The sequence below is a fragment of the Hippopotamus amphibius genome, chromosome 1, assembly GCF_030028045.1.
Source record: "Hippopotamus amphibius kiboko isolate mHipAmp2 chromosome 1, mHipAmp2.hap2, whole genome shotgun sequence".
Classification (NCBI taxonomy): domain Eukaryota; kingdom Metazoa; phylum Chordata; class Mammalia; order Artiodactyla; family Hippopotamidae; genus Hippopotamus; species Hippopotamus amphibius.
Genome location: NC_080186.1, coordinates 53,810,059 through 53,827,044, shown reverse-complemented (window position 1 = coordinate 53,827,044; position 16,986 = coordinate 53,810,059). Strand labels below are relative to the sequence as shown.

Here is a 16,986-nt window from a genome sequence, read left to right as displayed (position 1 = left end):
CATATTTAATTTATAAGCTGACTCTAAGTTCTCAACATGCCTATTTTTAAAAAACTATTTTAGCCATTTTTAAGTGTACAGTTCAGTGGCATTAAATACATGCAGTGTTGTGCAACCATCACCACTATCCATTTCCAGAACTTTTTCATCGCCCCAAACAGAAGCTCTGTATCCATTAAACTATAACTCCCCTTTCCCCCACACCTCTATCCTATGGTTAATGTCTGTGTTAGACATGTTAGAAGTACAGAAATACTTGTATTGATATATCTGTCTATGAATTTGCTACTCTAGGTACTTCAAATCAATGGAACCACACTATGTATCTGGCTTACTTCACTTAGCATTTTTCGAGGCTCATCCATACTGTAGCATGTATCAGAATTTCATTCCTGGGAATTCCCTGGTAGTGCAGTGGTTAGGACTTGGCGCTTTCGCTGCTGGGGCCGGGGTTCAATCCCTGGTCGGGGTACTAAGATCCTGCAAGCTGCATGGCGCGGCCAAAAAAAAGAATTTCATTTCTTTTTATAGTTGAATAACATTCCATTGTATGTATATACCACGTTTTATTTACCTATTCACCTGTTGAAAGTCATTTGTTGTTTCCACCTTTTGGCTATTGTGAATAATGCTATTATCAATGTTGTACAAATATCTGTATGAGGCCGTTTTGAGTATATATCTAGAAGTGGAATTGCTGGATCATATGGTAAGTCTGTGGTTACTTTTTTGAGGAACTGCCAAAACTTTTCCACAATGGCTGCATCATTTTACATTCCCTGCAGCAATGGAAAAAGGTTCCAATTTTCCCATATCCTTACCAACACGTGTGTGTGTGTGTGTGTGTGTGTCTTAATAGCCATCCTAATAAGTGTGAAGAGGCACTTCATTGTAGTTCAGGTTTTACTCTTCTCACTGGCTACTAGAAACAGTCAAATTTGTTATCCATCTTCAATAGGTGTATATATTTTTAGTTTTGGTCCTAGTGGCTTTTTGTTTTTTGACTCACTTCTAAATATATACCAGAGATTCTCAACCAGGGGTGATTTTCATTCTCAGTCCTCCCTACTTATGGCAACTGGAGACACAACTGAAGGAGGCGGTGCTACTGGCATTTAGTGGGCAGAGCTCAGGGATGCTGATAAGCATCCTGCAATGTAGAGGACAGCCACGTGCAACTACTTGACCCCGACTGTCAATAGTGCCAAGGTATGAAACCCTGAATTACAGCTATCCTGTTATAGTTCATGTACCTTTATAGAGTGCCTTAAATCCTTCTGGGAATAAAGCAGAATATACAATGAACTACTGCTTCTGAATTAAATGATATTAATATTGTGATGCAGAAGGCATAATTTTTTTTTATAATTACCTCTGTATGTATATTCAAGTTATATATTTATATTTATTCAGTTAGTTGCTCATTAATTTAATAACCTAAAACACAATGTGAGATGAAAATACTGCCATTACTATTTTCAAAAAATTACCATGCTTCTGAAGGAACTAACAAATCCAGATACTAGGCCTTTCATTAAACTGAAATATATATATACTAGGCTCTCTCTTTGGCACTAGTTATACATGGGTGGACCAGGTGGATATGGTCCCTGCACCCACGGAACACAAGCTTCACTCATGAATATCTGATGTTAGGCCACACGTTTTTAAACAGTTTTTTTTGATGCCTACCCCCTTTTAAGTCGAACAGCTTAAGGAAACAGAAATTCTTATAAAATGGAAAACTTTAATTATTTAAAGCAAAGGCACAAGTAAACATTTCAGGTTATCATACAATGTTACAATAAGAAATTCCAACAGTAAAATGAAATACATTATAGTTTTGCATCTCTATAGTATATCTAATGTATTATTCTATCCTCTCTTCTTTGGAGTGAAAAGAAGGGATAGGTAGATCAATGGATGTGATGTAAAAACTTGGATTATAAATAGCATTCACTCCATTTTTAATCAGAAAATTTAATTTCAGTAGAATGAATTAAATTAAAATTAATTAAAAACTTACTGTTTCATTAATGACAGAGCAGCAGTAACTTCAGGCTAAAGCTTATTAACAAAGTAAATCACTGGTTTCATGAAATGTTAGCTGTTGATGCCTGGTACTTACATGAAAATCAAGCTAGCCATGAAAGGGTTTTACCAAAGCACAATTCAAACACGTATTTTACTTTCAATCTGAAAATTATAGCACATTATGTAAAGGTAAAGAAGAATGTAGAGCCAAACCATTCCTTATGATGTCAGAAATACAGTAGTTAAAAGGGTCTAGACCTTGTTTTCAATCAAAGGCACTATCTGGAGGGTAACAAGCCACACTACGCTCAGAGCTAAGACAAAGTTGTTTTTTCCTTCCCCCCAACAGCCAGCTAGTTCGTTGGGACTTGATAGTTATCAAACATTGAATGCTTAATACCTATCAATAAAAAGGATGGAAACTGTGTAAAGTTACATCTTTCACTTATTGTTCCAGGAAGAAAAAATTTACTGCTATGTTTTTAAAATGCTGTTGAAATACTTTCTTGATCTATAAGGTCTCTGTTTCACCACCTCAATGCAATTTCCATTTTATTCAGGTGACTTGTAGTCTCTTTTGGCATTTCAACCCAGAATGGCAATGACACCAGAAAGTAACTATCCCAAGGAAGGAAGTTATCCTATTACATCCTAAGGCCAAGAAGATTTTAAACCCTTCTAAGGAGTATTTGAATCAAAGATCTTGAATAAGAAGATTGTTGTTTCTAGTTTTTCATTATCCAAATTAACAAGAGTCTCAACAGAGTAAGGTTTACTTACCATGATTCTTTTAACAACTAATTCCTAACCAGAAATAGTACTTAGGAAATTCTCTAAGAATATCTTTCAAAGTTTAGAATTGAAATACGATTCTAGAAAGATGTTCTTCGTTTTAAAGTCAAATTATAACGTTGACTCAATGAAGCATACCCTAAAAGTCAATGATGCATGTTTTAAAGAACAGTGCTGGGAGTCTGGAATTCTTTCCTCTCTTTCTCCATTTCCAAAGGCACAGATATCTTTCCAAATTTGTCTATGGCTTCAGAGGCTTCGTAATCTACAATAGCTGGCACACTCTCCATTTTGAATAGTTCTAAGTATAGGATCCACCAGGAAATTTTAGGTTTCCAAACCATTAGCTCAACAGCAAAAGCAAATGGTTCAGTCTTCTACTTGAGACAAACTGAAGAGGTAAACCTACATTTTAGAGTATCTAAATTAAGGTAAGCAAACTTTCTCTAAAGGGACAGATAGTAGATATTTTAAGTTTCTCCACTCTGCTACTGTAGCACAAAAGCAGCCACAGACAATCTGCAAATGAATAAGCATGGGTATGCTCCAATAAAACTTTATCGACACTGAAATTTGAAGGTCATATGATTTTCATATGATGCAAAATATTCTTTTGATTTTTCCCTCAACTTTTAAAAAATGTAAAAATCACTCTCAGCTTGTGGGTCATGTAAAAACAGAATGTTGGCTGGAACTGGCTCACAGGCTGGATCATTCAGATTTCTTGATGTGGGGGTCAAAGCAATCATGTGGCCATGAATCATCTCATTTCACTTGGGCATCAACAGCCTCTAGACTGACAGCAACGAACCCCAAAAGAGAATCCCAAAGGCACCAGTCAGACAATTCTAGGAGTAGTATCTACATTCATAAGCTGCATAAAGCTTATGAGTGTTGATACTTGCATATCTATACATATAGATGTATATCTATATAATATATTCAGGAAACAATTTAAATCAAATTTATTTAAATCACATTAATTGTCAGAAAAGCAGGGAATATAGAAATTCATTAGCTGAACCTTTTCAAATGCTTTGGTGTCAGAGCAATTTGGATTAAAATCTTGGCTCTGATACTTACTAACTTGTGACCACATAGAAATTACTTAACCACTAGAATTTAGCCTGGAGCTACGGACACAGTAGGCATGTTTTCAATCTTGTTTCTCAAGCAAATAGCTATAAAGGGTTTGTTGGGAAAGCCTTGTACCATAAGGCTTAACTCCTTGTTTTAGGCAGAAAACTATTTTTGTCTCTTCTATTCCATTTTGTCATGTAATTTTTTTTCTCTGCATGCAACATATTGTGCAAAATTGTACCTCCATATTTACCGAATTCTACCTTCCTCTTATTCTTGAAGGTTATTTTTTTTCCATAGGCTGCTGATGAAAATGAGAGTAGAAAGCATCCAATCAACACATTTTTGTAGTCTTTCCATAGTGTAAATGCACGTGGGTGTTTCCTCTAATTTATCAATGACATTCAGTTTTCTAGGAAAAAAGAAAGTCTAGATGATAAGGAACTGGCAGGAAAGGATTCTTATGGCTTGCTTTATCTATAGATTAGTAACTAGAGAATCTGAAGATAATGTTCATAGATTACTTGCTGATATAATTGCTGTGTATCATGGACCTCAATCCATTGCTTAAAATTATATTAAGTAGAATATTAGCACTAAATAATGTGTGCTATAACCTCTCTAATCATAAAAATTTATTAGTTACATACACATGAAGTAAAATATTTCACCAACTGTGTCTTTGAACAAGCATCAGTTATGAATCTGCTAGTGCTGAATGCTAAGCAAAATACTAAAGCTATTAAAATATTAGTGTTTGGTTTTATTTTCAATTTTCTTTTAACCTATTATTTACAGAGGTCCTGTTATAATGCTGAAGGCAGTCATCTTGCAACAGGTACATTCTCTATATAAAATGTTCAATGTTGCATGGTGCAGATTTATAAATATGTACAAAAACCCAATATATTTGTAGTTAACTTACTACTCTGACTGGTAGGCAACACATGGAAGCATCATATGCACAGAAAAATTTGAAATTAAAAAAAAACTTAAAATTCTCAAATAGATAACCTTTAATTTGTGTTTATAAAATTATGTGAAAAAAGGCATTGTGTTTGGGAATTTTCAATGACCCACTAATGAAGCAGTAATTTTAGTTGGAAAAAAAAATTCCCCAAACACAAAAAAACCAAGATAAATCAGATGTATGTCTTGGTCAAATGTGTGTAGACAGTCACCCTGAAAACAAACTGATAAAACATAAATATACAATTTGTTCACTAAACATAAAATATTGCACAAAAACAGTTTTGTCTAAAGAAAATTCAATTTTCCATAGTTCTGAACTTCAAAATGGTTCCCACATATAGGTATAATTGCATTTCTAAACAAGAAACATTAATATTCAATAATACTGTTAGAACCTTATTTTTCCCATTAACCATATTCCACTCTACTTTATGGCAATGGTAAGTCAGTGGTGAAGATTTGGCAGATAAAAAGGCAAATAAGATTGTAAAATATATATTTATATATATACATATGAAACAGATATGTTCCAAAAACCCTTAGTCAAGATAACTGATCCCTTAAAACAATCCACAGTCTAGGTCACAGTGATGGTCAGACAGTGGTTGAGTACGACTCGCTTCTCGGGGGCAGCTCCTTTTGAGCCACTTGACTGCTCTCTCTGGTCTCCAGCACACTGTCTTCTGCTTCGCTTTCACTACCATCTGCCACAGTAGGGTGCAAAGACATTGGGCCAGATTTTCTGTGCAAAGGAAAACCAATGCCACTTTCCTGCAAGGAATTGTCTACGAACTCTTCATCAGAGGAAGGGGACGATTCATCATCTCCTATTAAATGGTTGACGATGTGGATTCCATCAAAAGAGGGCTGGCCGCAGAAGCCCCTCTGGCCTTTTAGGCACCTGAGCTGTCAAAACAAAATCCAAGTTAATATACTCAACTTGGGGAAATATATATGTTCCAAGAAAGCAAACATTGGATGTTTAAGGAAGAAGATACCCTGATCTTTTCCCATTTATGGATATAAATAGTAACTACCAATTTTTTAGTGATTCCTATGTGTTATGCGATGGGCAGAAAACTTGTTACTGTAATTGAATCATCACAACAGTCCTATGTGGTTGATTTTATTATCTTCATTTTAGAGATTAGGAAATAGAGACTCAGGTAGTGTAGCCTGCTGAGGACACATAGCGAATAGCCAAGTTTAGATTCAAATTGAAACTCTTGTTATACTAGAGATAAGATAAACCCCATGTGCCCATCGCTTAATTTCAACGTCTAACACATCATGGACAATCTTGTTAAAATGTACCTCTCTCGTTCCTGGATTATTTTGAGGTAAATCTCAGCCATCCTACCCGTCTACCTGTAAATATGTCAGTGTACATCTGCAAAAGATATGGACTTAATGAAGACAATACTTTGAACCATCACACACATTGTCTTGGAGCATATCTCCATAATTTTGTGAATGATGATAATGGTTTACAAAGCAACAGAATTTGCTAGGGGTCTCTATCCTGTTATAATACCCTAAAGACCACCATAGCACTGTCACTGAGTGAGGACACAAATGCTTCTTCCCACTACTGATATGTCCTCCTGCGTAGAGGGAATGCCAGTGGTGTATAACATTTTTGCCTTCTCTCCCCTATTGCTCCCGGGGAGGAGGGACTTCTCTCACCAGGCGGTAGGGGAGAGGAATGGCATATATTGCTCAGCTCTTTTCCCTTTCTTTCCATCGTTGGGAACCAGGTTCTGTTTCCCTATCCCTGGAATTTTATATGGCCATACTCCTGTGTGGGAAGGGCTGTGGAGATCAAATGCTACCTATTACGAGGGTGGGCACGTCTGACAAATTCTAGAGTTCAGTACTGAAAAATCCATTGTCGTCACACATTAAAACCACATTCTCTCAAACCAGTTTTATCAGTAGCAAGGGTGACTTCTTTTCATCATCTGCCACTTCTTTGCCTAAATTCCCTCAAATTCCCAAACCTAGCACCACAGATAGTACCACATGCACTAAAGAGTTTGTCTTAAATATAAAATTTTGATATTATCACTTAATTTCTCTCATACACCATGAATTTTCTCCTACAATAAAGCAGAAGAGTTAAAAAAAAATCCAAAACAATAAAAACAATTAGCTATCAAAATCTACCTTGACTATTAAGAATTTGCTAAAAAAATACTCCAAGTCTCTTGTCCTTATCATTACTATCAACCTGCAATTTTGTTTTTCAGGGACAAATTCCTGGTCACTAACCATCTTTCAAATCTTGAGATAAAGGCAATGTGAAATATTCAGGAAATATTACATACACTTTCAAAACTAACGGTTCTGAGAGTAAAGACATTACAGCTTTGCCATAACACCTCCTAGCTTTCCCGATAGACTTCCAGGAAGAAGTGAAGCAACCCCAGTACTTCCCTGTTGGTATGTGACAACAGGAAACAAGAGGGATGCTGGCACTGAACACAATGATATCTGCCTCAGGCAAACCTTCAGCCATTAAGAAATTCCTGTGCCCTAGGCTAACAGAACATCATAGTGAGGTACAATGTAATTTACGTAAAACCTTCCTCTTTGGCACAGCAGAAGGGACATAAAATTGGAGTTGAATCTTTAGGGAAAGGGCATAGAGCACCACAAAGACCTACCCGTGGTTATGGTACCCACTGCATTACTACAACTGCCACGTTCTGATGCAACATCCTATCACCACATTGCAACACACGATTTATAGCTCCAAGTGTAAAATTAAGTCAGTTAATCTCTTCCTTTCTCTTGTCTCCAGACCCTTTTGAAGAAATAATATAAGAGCACGTGTCTTTCTTCTTTCTGGCTATAAAGGAGGAGTATGGCAGAGGAACCACAACTTCCCAATTGTTTGGAAAGCTGTAGCTTTTCTTTGCTCTAACAAAATTTATTGCAATTAAAACACTGCAGCCTCATAAGAAATGTAATTATCGACCTCAAATATTATATAAAACAAACTACAGATTGAAGAGTCATTTCTTCAGTGTCAAAGGGGATGCAATTAATGCTTCTTTGAGAACTGCTAACATAGAATAGCAAAGGCATAGAGAAATTTTTTGGTGGAGAGAAGAAAAAATGCGAAGGTAAGGGACTATCTGGTAAAACTGAAGCTATATCCTAGTTATCTCCTGGACCTAGGAGGGTGCATACTGGTTCTGAGAGGAAAGAGGCTTGTGCAGGCCCTGAAAGTAGACATCTGGGCAAGGAATTCCAGGGCACTGAGTATACATAGTGTGGTCTCAAAGGGGTTGGACTTCAGGTGGGGATGTCCTCTGGGAGGGCATCCTGTGAAAAGGAGTCTGGCTGGGAGAAAAGACCAGGGCTGGGCCCTCCACAGTGCTTTGCTGCCTGCATCTGAGAGCCGTACTGCTTACCCTTGTTACTAGGCTCTCAGGAACTAATTATATTTAAACAACAACAGGGACTTCCCTGGCGGTCCAGTGGTTAAGACTCCGTGCTTCTGCTGCAGGGGGCGCAGGTTTGATCTCTGATGGGGGTGGGCGGGGGAACACACGGGGAACTAAGATCCCTCATGCCATGTGATGTGGCCAAAAAAAAAAAAGAAAACAACAACAATAAAAAGCAGACAAGTAACCTTGTCATCTCAACCCAACCCCCCTAGAAACACTTTCAGGGATATTATAAGTAGCAAACTTAGAGTAGCATATCTCAAAACATGGCCCACTGATCATCAGCATCAGGATAACCAAGGATGCCTATTAAAAATGTAGAACTGCTCCCCAGATTTAAGGAACCCAAATCTGGACAGTGAAACCCCAGAATCTATATTTTTTACAAGCATCTCAGGAGATTCTGATATACTAAGTTAGAGAATCACTGTGGCAGATCCTCTGTTTAAACCAAATGGTCTGACTCATAAAGGAGCTGATTTACCTGAAATGGAACTATCAATTATTCAGGACAAAAGTGCTGCTGCACCATGAACATCTGCCTCTGTGTGTGGTACATACAAATGGACACCATCTTTCAGTAGTACAACCAAGCTGTTCTGGGCCAATTCTACCATCTGGTGGATGAAACAAGGAGCGGTCTGTTGAAATGTCTTTTCTTGACACTTTCTTCTGGTATAAGGGTTGAGTCTAGGAATGTATATGTTCAAAAAAGCTTAATAATTTTGATGTACATCCTAGTTGGTAAGGACCACTCCTTAGGCAATGTTTTTTTCGTTTTTTTTTTTTAAATAAATAAATTTATTTATTTATTTATTTATTTATTTAATTGGCCGTGTTGGGTCTTTTTTTGCTGTGTGCGGGCTTCCTTTAGTTGCGGTGAGTGGGGGCTACTCTTTGTTGTGGTGCGCGGGCTCCTCATTGCCATGGCTTCTCTTGTTGTGGAGCACGGACTCTAGGCGCGTGGGCTTTAGTAATTGCGGCACATGGGCTCAATAGTTGTGGCTCACGGGCTCCAAAGCGCAGGCTCAACAGTTGTGGCACACGGGCTTAGCTGCTCCGCGGCATGTGGGATCTTCCAGGAGCAGGGATTGAACCCGTGTCCCCTGCATTGGCAGGCGGATTCTTAACCACTGCACCACCTAGGAACCTTTTCGTTTGTTTTTGACATCTTTTTTGAGTCAATCACAGGATAAAGAATCTGACAAAAACTACTGACTCTTGTCTTGAAAAGTACACATAGATACTTGAGCATACCTTTTTGAGGCCCACTGTCTTTCTAATTTTAGGTTAAAGACTATAGGAATATCTTTGTGACACTGGAAACAGCAACAACAAAAACTTTAATTGTGAAAATGCCAGTAATACACTCATATCATGGAAAAGAAAAAAATGTATTATTTTTCCAGGTGAAATTAGACATAGCTTTTAAAGTCAATGAATGCGCCTAGTAGTACTTTTGAGATTCACCAAGCAAAAAGAGGCACCAGGACTCTCTGGAATTGTATGTAAAGGGATTCTTCACTGGAATCTTTGGATTCCTCAAAGAAGGATCTCAGAAGGATTGTCCTACAATGACAGTCATTCAGAACTTCCTGTCAGATTTTTAAGTTATTTAGTCTTAAATTTTGAGTACAGAGTCAAGTACTATCAGACATTTGAGGAAAGCATCTAAGAGAAACCAGAAAAAGAAGAAACTAGCAATTAACAGACTATCTGGGGAGAAGAAAACTTAAAAAAAAAAAAAAAAGCATAATTCATTCCTTCTGAAGCCACTGCATCCATGCAGAGTGAGGGGAAGCGATATTCTAAAAAAGGGTCTTAGACATAAATTTCTCTGACCTGAAAGACGTGAGCTTTGAGATTGAAAAAGCCTGTCAACTGTCCAGAAAAATGGATAAAAGCAGACCTATACCAGGGTACATCACAATGAAATTTCAGGACACTGGGAACAAAGAAAAGACAAAGTATCCAGTCCAGGGACTTCCCTGGTGGTGCAGTGGTTAAGAATCTGCCTGCCAAAGCAGGGGACACAGGTTCAAGCCCTGCTCCAGGAAGATTCCACATGCCGAGGAACAACTAAGCCTGTGAGCCACAACTACTGAGCCCATGTGCTGCAACTACTGAAGCCCATGCGCCTAGAGCCTGTGCTCCACAACAAGAGAAGCCATGGCAATCAGAAGCTCACACACCAAAACGAAGAGTAGCCCCTGCTCACCTCAACTAGAGAAAGCCCATGTGCGGTAACGAAGGCCCAACACAGCCAATAAATAAATAAATTCATTAATTCACGGGGGGGAAGTATTCAGCCCAAAAGAACAAGCTTTACATAAAAGATTAAGAATCAGAATGGTATCAGACAATAGAGCAGTGCCTTCAAAATTCTGAGAAAAAATTTTTTAACCTATATTTAATAAAACTGTAATTACCTTAAAAATTTTTTTATACACAAACTATCAATTAAATATGAGGCTAAAATATGAGTTAAAAGCTTCACAGACTTTATAAAAACAACTATTTTGGGTCAATCATGACAACTGGAATCAGATAAATCCTTTTAATAGTTTATCTCCCATTTTCCACCCCCCCCACCACTGCCACCCCGAAAGGCAGGTAATATGCTCCACCAAAGTGAAGTACACCAAGAAAGACATCCTTCTGTTTTTGATCCAGGAAGAAGGAAGTTTAATACAAAAGTGAAGCAAAAGGAATTCCTAGGATAACAAAAAAAGCTCCCAAGATGACATCTGTGCAGGAGGTCACCAGGCAGCCAGACCTCTTTGAAATAGACCAGCAGGCCACAGGCAAGATTTCTTCAAGAAGGTGAAATTAATAGTACACCTAAATTGTTTGAAAAGAAGAGATTAACACATAACAGGAGATTTACACTGTATTAAAGGAGAGTTACACATAAGAGAACACACCAAGAAAATGAAAAAACTAAGACAATTATTTGAGTAAATGTATGCAAGTAAAATAACATAAGACACTGTTTCCACACAACTGAATGCTATCTGGCAATAAAAAGGAATGAAATACTGATACATGAATGAACCTCAAAAACATTAAGCTGAGTCAAAGAAGCCAAATATAAAAGATGACAAATTGCATGATTCCATTTATATGAAATGTCCAGAACAGGCAAGTCTACAGAGACAGAAAGTAGATTAGTGGCTACCTACAACTAGGGAAGAGGGGAGGAGAAAGTTGGAATGGCTGAAAATGGACATGAGGTTTCTTTTTGGGGTGATAGAAATATCCCAAAATTAGATTGTGGTTATGGTCACACAACTCTGAAAATATACTAAAAGCTCCTGAATTTTACACTTAAAATGGAAGAACTTTATGATATGTACATTATATCTTAATAAATCTGTTTAAAATAACTAGAGCCAGAAAAACAAACAAACAAACAAACCCTCCCCAAAACATTATTTTCCAAACTTCCCTGATAAGACTATCTTGGAAATTTGTTAAAAATAAGATTTTCCAGGCCTGTCTTTGGTCACCACTCTAGAGGAGAGGCTTCTGGGGAAACAGCTCAGGAGCTTTAACACAGACACACACACACAATATACCTTTCTTAAGAGTGGACCCTTTCCAAGGGGGGAAGGGGAAGCTGAGACGAACATTAAAAAAAAAAAAAAAGAGTGGACCCTTTCCAAATCTTTGAGTAGGCTCCTGGTTTCTTTCTAAATGATTGAGTCTGTACCGGTAATTCTTTCTGGTTAGAAAGTATCACACGCTGTCACACATTTGAACGGCCCCATTAAAGAGATGAAGCATGTACTAAAAGTATGGAGGCAAGAAAGAGGTCTGAAGAACTGTTAAGCTGTTTAATATTAGGCTGCTAGGGGTGCTGGGGATGGGGGGAGTGACATGGAAGAATCTTAAATGCATATTGCTAAGTCAAAGAAGTCAATCTGAAATGGCTAAATACCATATGATTCCACCTATATAATATTTTGGAAAAGGCAAAATTATGGAGACAGTAAGCAGACCAGCGGCTGCCAGAGGTTCAAAGGGAGAGAAGGAAGAATGAATACGTGGAGCACAGGAGACTGTTAGGCAGTACAGCTATTCTGTATACTGTAATGGTAGATGCAAGTTATCATACATTTGTAAAAACCTACAGAATGTATTGTACAACACAAAGAGTGCATCCTAAAGTAAATACAGACAGCACTTAATAATATATCAATATTAGTTTATGTATGACACTAACATTATGTTCACAGAGGAAACTGTGGGAAGGCATGGAGAGGGTATATCTCTGCATTTTCTGCTCAATTTTTCTGTAAACCTAAGACTATTCCCCAAAATAAAGTCTATCAATGAAAAAAAAAAAAAAAAAAAAAAAAAAGAGATGTTCTGTGGTATTTTTCTATGACCACAATGCTATAATGTCAAAACTGCTTGAGAAAATTTTGAGAGTATGTTTGTTTCAAGATAATGTTTAGGCTCATGTTCTCTGAAATGTAAGATAAAACACAGTAAAGCACACAGATTTTAAGTATACAGGTTGATAAACTTTTACTTATGTATATGCCCATGTAACTACCATCTGGATCAAGATACAGAATGTTTCCAGCACCCCAGGAGGCTCCCTTGTATCCCTTCTTCTCTGAGTGAAAACCCTACATTCCCTCAAAGCTAGCCACTACTCTGACATCTATCACCATAGAATAGTTGTGCCTGTTCTAAGACTTAATATAAAGAAACATATGGTATGTACTCATTTGTGTCTGGATCCTGTTACTCAACATTATGTTTGTGAGATGCATCCATGTTGGCATGTATAGCAGTTGTTTACTCTTTTTCAGTACCACGTAGTATTCCACTGTGAATATATCATAATTTAACTATCCATCTTACTGTTAAGGGCTTTTGGGGCTATCTCCAGCCTACTGCATATAAGACTGCTAGGAACATTCTTAAATATGTTTTTTGGTGAATATAAGCACTCATTTCTCTTGAACATGCCCAGAAGTATAATTGCTGGGTCACTGTGTTACGTTTTAGTAAATTGTCAAACCATTTCCTAAGCTCTTTAATTTTTGCAAGAAAACTTTTGCTTTACCTTCTGCCAGGCTGGTTGTTCAAGGAAATTAACGGTCCCTTAACTGATCATACAGATTAAATTCATTCTGGGTTCTTATTAAAAAATATAACATTGAATTTTCAGCTATCCAATCATGTTAGCGAAGACATGGAATGGTAACTGTTGTAAACTGGTGGTAGAAGTGTAAATCGGTAAAAGCACTTTTGAAAATGGCTTGGCAGTATTTACTAAAGTTGAACATCTATCTACACACTCTACACATAAAATGACCACAGATTACAGTTTGCTTGGGACAAACTATTTTCATTCCCAAAAGTGCCCTGGTTTGAACGATAAATAATAACAATCATCCAGCAATTCCATTCTTAAACACATGAACAAGAGAAATACGTAAAATACACTAAAAAAAATTTATAACGGGGTTCATAGCAATTTTATTCATAATAACCCCAAATGGAAATAACAGTAGAATGAGTAAATAAGTTATGGTATATTCATATAATTGATATAATATAGTAACAAAAATGAATGAATGATTACTGCTACATGGAACAACATACATCTCACAGTACTGAGCAAAAGAAGCCAAACACAAAATAATTCACTCTGTATGATTTCATTAGTATAAAGTTAAAAACTAGGCAGTAAGTGGGAAGAGTGACAAGGGGAGTTTTGAATTGCTGGCAAGGTTCTAGTTCTTGACCTTGGTGGAAGGTTAAATGAGCATGTTCATTTTTGTGATAATTCATCAAGCTGGACACTTAGGCTTTATGCATTTTCTGTGTATATCGTATACTTAAATTAAAATGTCTATTATTAAACAAAAGTCCAAGAACTAATTATTTTAACTGTTAGATTGAATCATATGATATTGCCATTTTTGTAAGTGAAAGTCAAGTATCAGCAATTTCATTTGGTTTAATTAACCTAATTTTCGGTTATTTTTGTATTATATGTATTCATGCGTATTGCTTCAAAATCTTTGGGAAACATGAGGGGTATAAATCTAAAAACAAACACGTCCCACCATGAATATTAAGTTTCTTAGTTTCAATTATTTGTTTAGTTGTATCCCAAGACTAGATGATCAATTTAACCTCTCAAATATGCTTCCAAATTTATCTGTAGCTTGACCACTTTGATAATAGTTACATTCATCAGAACAAAACCCCTAAATAATCCAATAACAATAAAAACAAAAACCTTAAAATTGCTTCCTTTATTTTTAGAAGTATTTTGTTTTCAAGTATTATTTTGATATTAATACTTTAAAATATTAGCATAGTTCTACAAATCATTTTTATAACTTTTATTGCATTTTAAGTCAATAGGTATAAATATTTTCACAAATACTTTAATACTTAGTGATTCACACACACGTATATTTGAGTTATTATTATTATTATTATTATTATTATTAGCAGCCATGCCCACTCAGCACGCTGGATCTTAGTTCCTCAACCAGGAATCCAACCTGTGCCCCCTACAGTGGAAGTGTGGAGTCTTTACCACTGGACCACCAAGGAAGTCCCTGAGTATATTATTTATAGATATGTTTTTTCTGAAGTATATGATTTAACACTGGAATTAAATATTTAAAATCAGTACTGTCTGGAAAAATATGGAATGATGGTTGCTGTACATATACTTTACGTCTTCTATTAGCCCCTGATGATGGGGATTATTTCTTAATCATTTTTGTATCCTAGAACTTAGCATTCTGACCTGACCAGAGTAGGCACATAAAAATGTTGATGAACTACACTGAAAAGATGGCAAGGATTCTTGAAAAAACCCTCAGGTACTGATTATTCATCCCATCCTTTTAAATGCTGAATGAGAATACTAACAAGCAGAGAGATGAGAGTGCTAACATACACGATCCAAATAATGTACTGTTTCTTACCTGATGTGGACTGCTTCATCATGTTATGCATTAAGAGACAGAGCGAAAAAAGTAAAAACATGTAGAATTTATTTAAATAATACTTAAGACACTCTGGTATACTCATTACAACTTAAAAAGTTAACAAAATCTTAACCTCTCACCATCGACAAAGAGATCGGACTTAAGGATTTCTCCGCATGTGTTTAGCAATGCTGACCCAAGAAAGCATTTAGTATAGAAAAGGAAAGTGTAAGCTAAGATATACAACCTATAAAGAATAAAGCACAAAATGCCGTATAGTTAATAAGAAAACAGGAAACAGTCATGTTCATAGTCTGATGAACGTAGGTTTTGACAGGAAACAGCAGAGTTTCTAACTGCATGATAGTAAAAGTACAAACACTAAAAAAGAGTATTAAAAACTATTACAGTTATTTCATTAAAAAATTACATTAAAATTTTAAAGCAGGGAGAACCTTGCTTTAAAGAACCTTGCTTTAAATATGCAAGGGTGAATATTCTGAAGCTCCAAAGGACTTCATTATCATTGAGGGTACAGAAGTATTTTCTGTAATTTTTCCTTAGTCTACGTCAGTCGCTAAACGACTAAACATTAAGATAGAAGATTCTTTTGTAAAACAGAGAAGCGTGATAGTTTTAGAGACATACAGCTTTTAAATATAACTTCTTAATAAATAACAGAAAACTCTGTCCTAAGAAAACTTGATCATTTGGGCTAGTAACCATGTAGACAGAGGACACAATATGTTCTCTGTGTGTTTGCTTTTTCCTTTCTGCACATTATACAACAGTGGTAACATGAAAAAAGGGTTGATTTCACAGTTGATTTTAAAGAGACACAACATGTAGAAGGTAAGAGAATTAATAATGAATCCTTATATTTATATGATGCTGAACTTTCAGTTAAAATTGCTTCCATGTATATTATTTCAAGTTAAAATTTTTTCCCATTGTGTATGCTCGGAGGTTGAATTGTGCAGGCAACAACCACTTTCTGAGATTCAAAAGACTAAGAAGGAGGATTGCATTGAGTATTTTGAAAGACAATCAATCCACAACAAAGTGGAAAAAAGTCATCCACACACCAAAAAAACCCCTAACCAAATGAACTTTGATCACTACTAGACAGGGTTTAAACCATTGAAGTGAGTCATGTGATACCAAGTGAACTGCAAAACAGTTGCAGTAAGTTTCCAAGACTGAGTCATATCAGATTATAAAAGCTCCTATTTGTACATTTGGGTTTGTATAGTCAGTCTTTGTAAAACACAGAGCTATAGCCTTTAAAGCTAAATGTAACATTTCTGTAAGTGATGTATAATACATAAAAATTTAAATAACTATACATTATACCTTATACGGGCCGATGTACATAAAATCCGATTACATAGATCTATATTTCTAAGCTATAAAGGCTTTACTTGTTTTTCCCCCAAAGTTTAATCAGTGATTTTGTTGGATTCCTTACAAAATAATTTTAATAGTTTTCTTTATTTTCAAAATTTTAAATAAATATAAATGGGAAATGATACTCTACATTTATTCTCAATTATCAGCTTCCTTAAAAACTGAATTATACACATAACAAAGATTAAAACTAGCGATAAGCATACAAACCAAAAGACTTCCAGTGAATCAGAACTGCAAACCAACTAAAGTGATCAATTGAGGTCATGACTTTC

General features: G+C 36.2%; 1 protein-coding gene across 10 annotated transcripts in view; it reads right to left on the bottom strand.

Moving 5' to 3' along the window:
- Positions 1–1,759: 1,759 nt before the first annotated feature.
- The window catches only part of EVI5 (ecotropic viral integration site 5), a 229,532-nt gene continuing 214,305 nt past the window's right edge, over positions 1,760–16,986 (bottom strand). For 7 of the 10 annotated variants that reach the window (XM_057712910.1, XM_057712901.1, XM_057712875.1 and 4 more), the window contains one exon: positions 1,760–5,784. In XM_057712910.1, coding sequence (XP_057568893.1) covers positions 5,473–5,784 — 312 coding nt within the window. In that variant the 3' untranslated portion in view covers positions 1,760–5,472. The remainder of the gene's footprint in view (positions 5,785–16,986) is intronic. The other 3 variants (XM_057712934.1, XR_009049764.1, XR_009049766.1) reach the window with 3 other exon arrangements.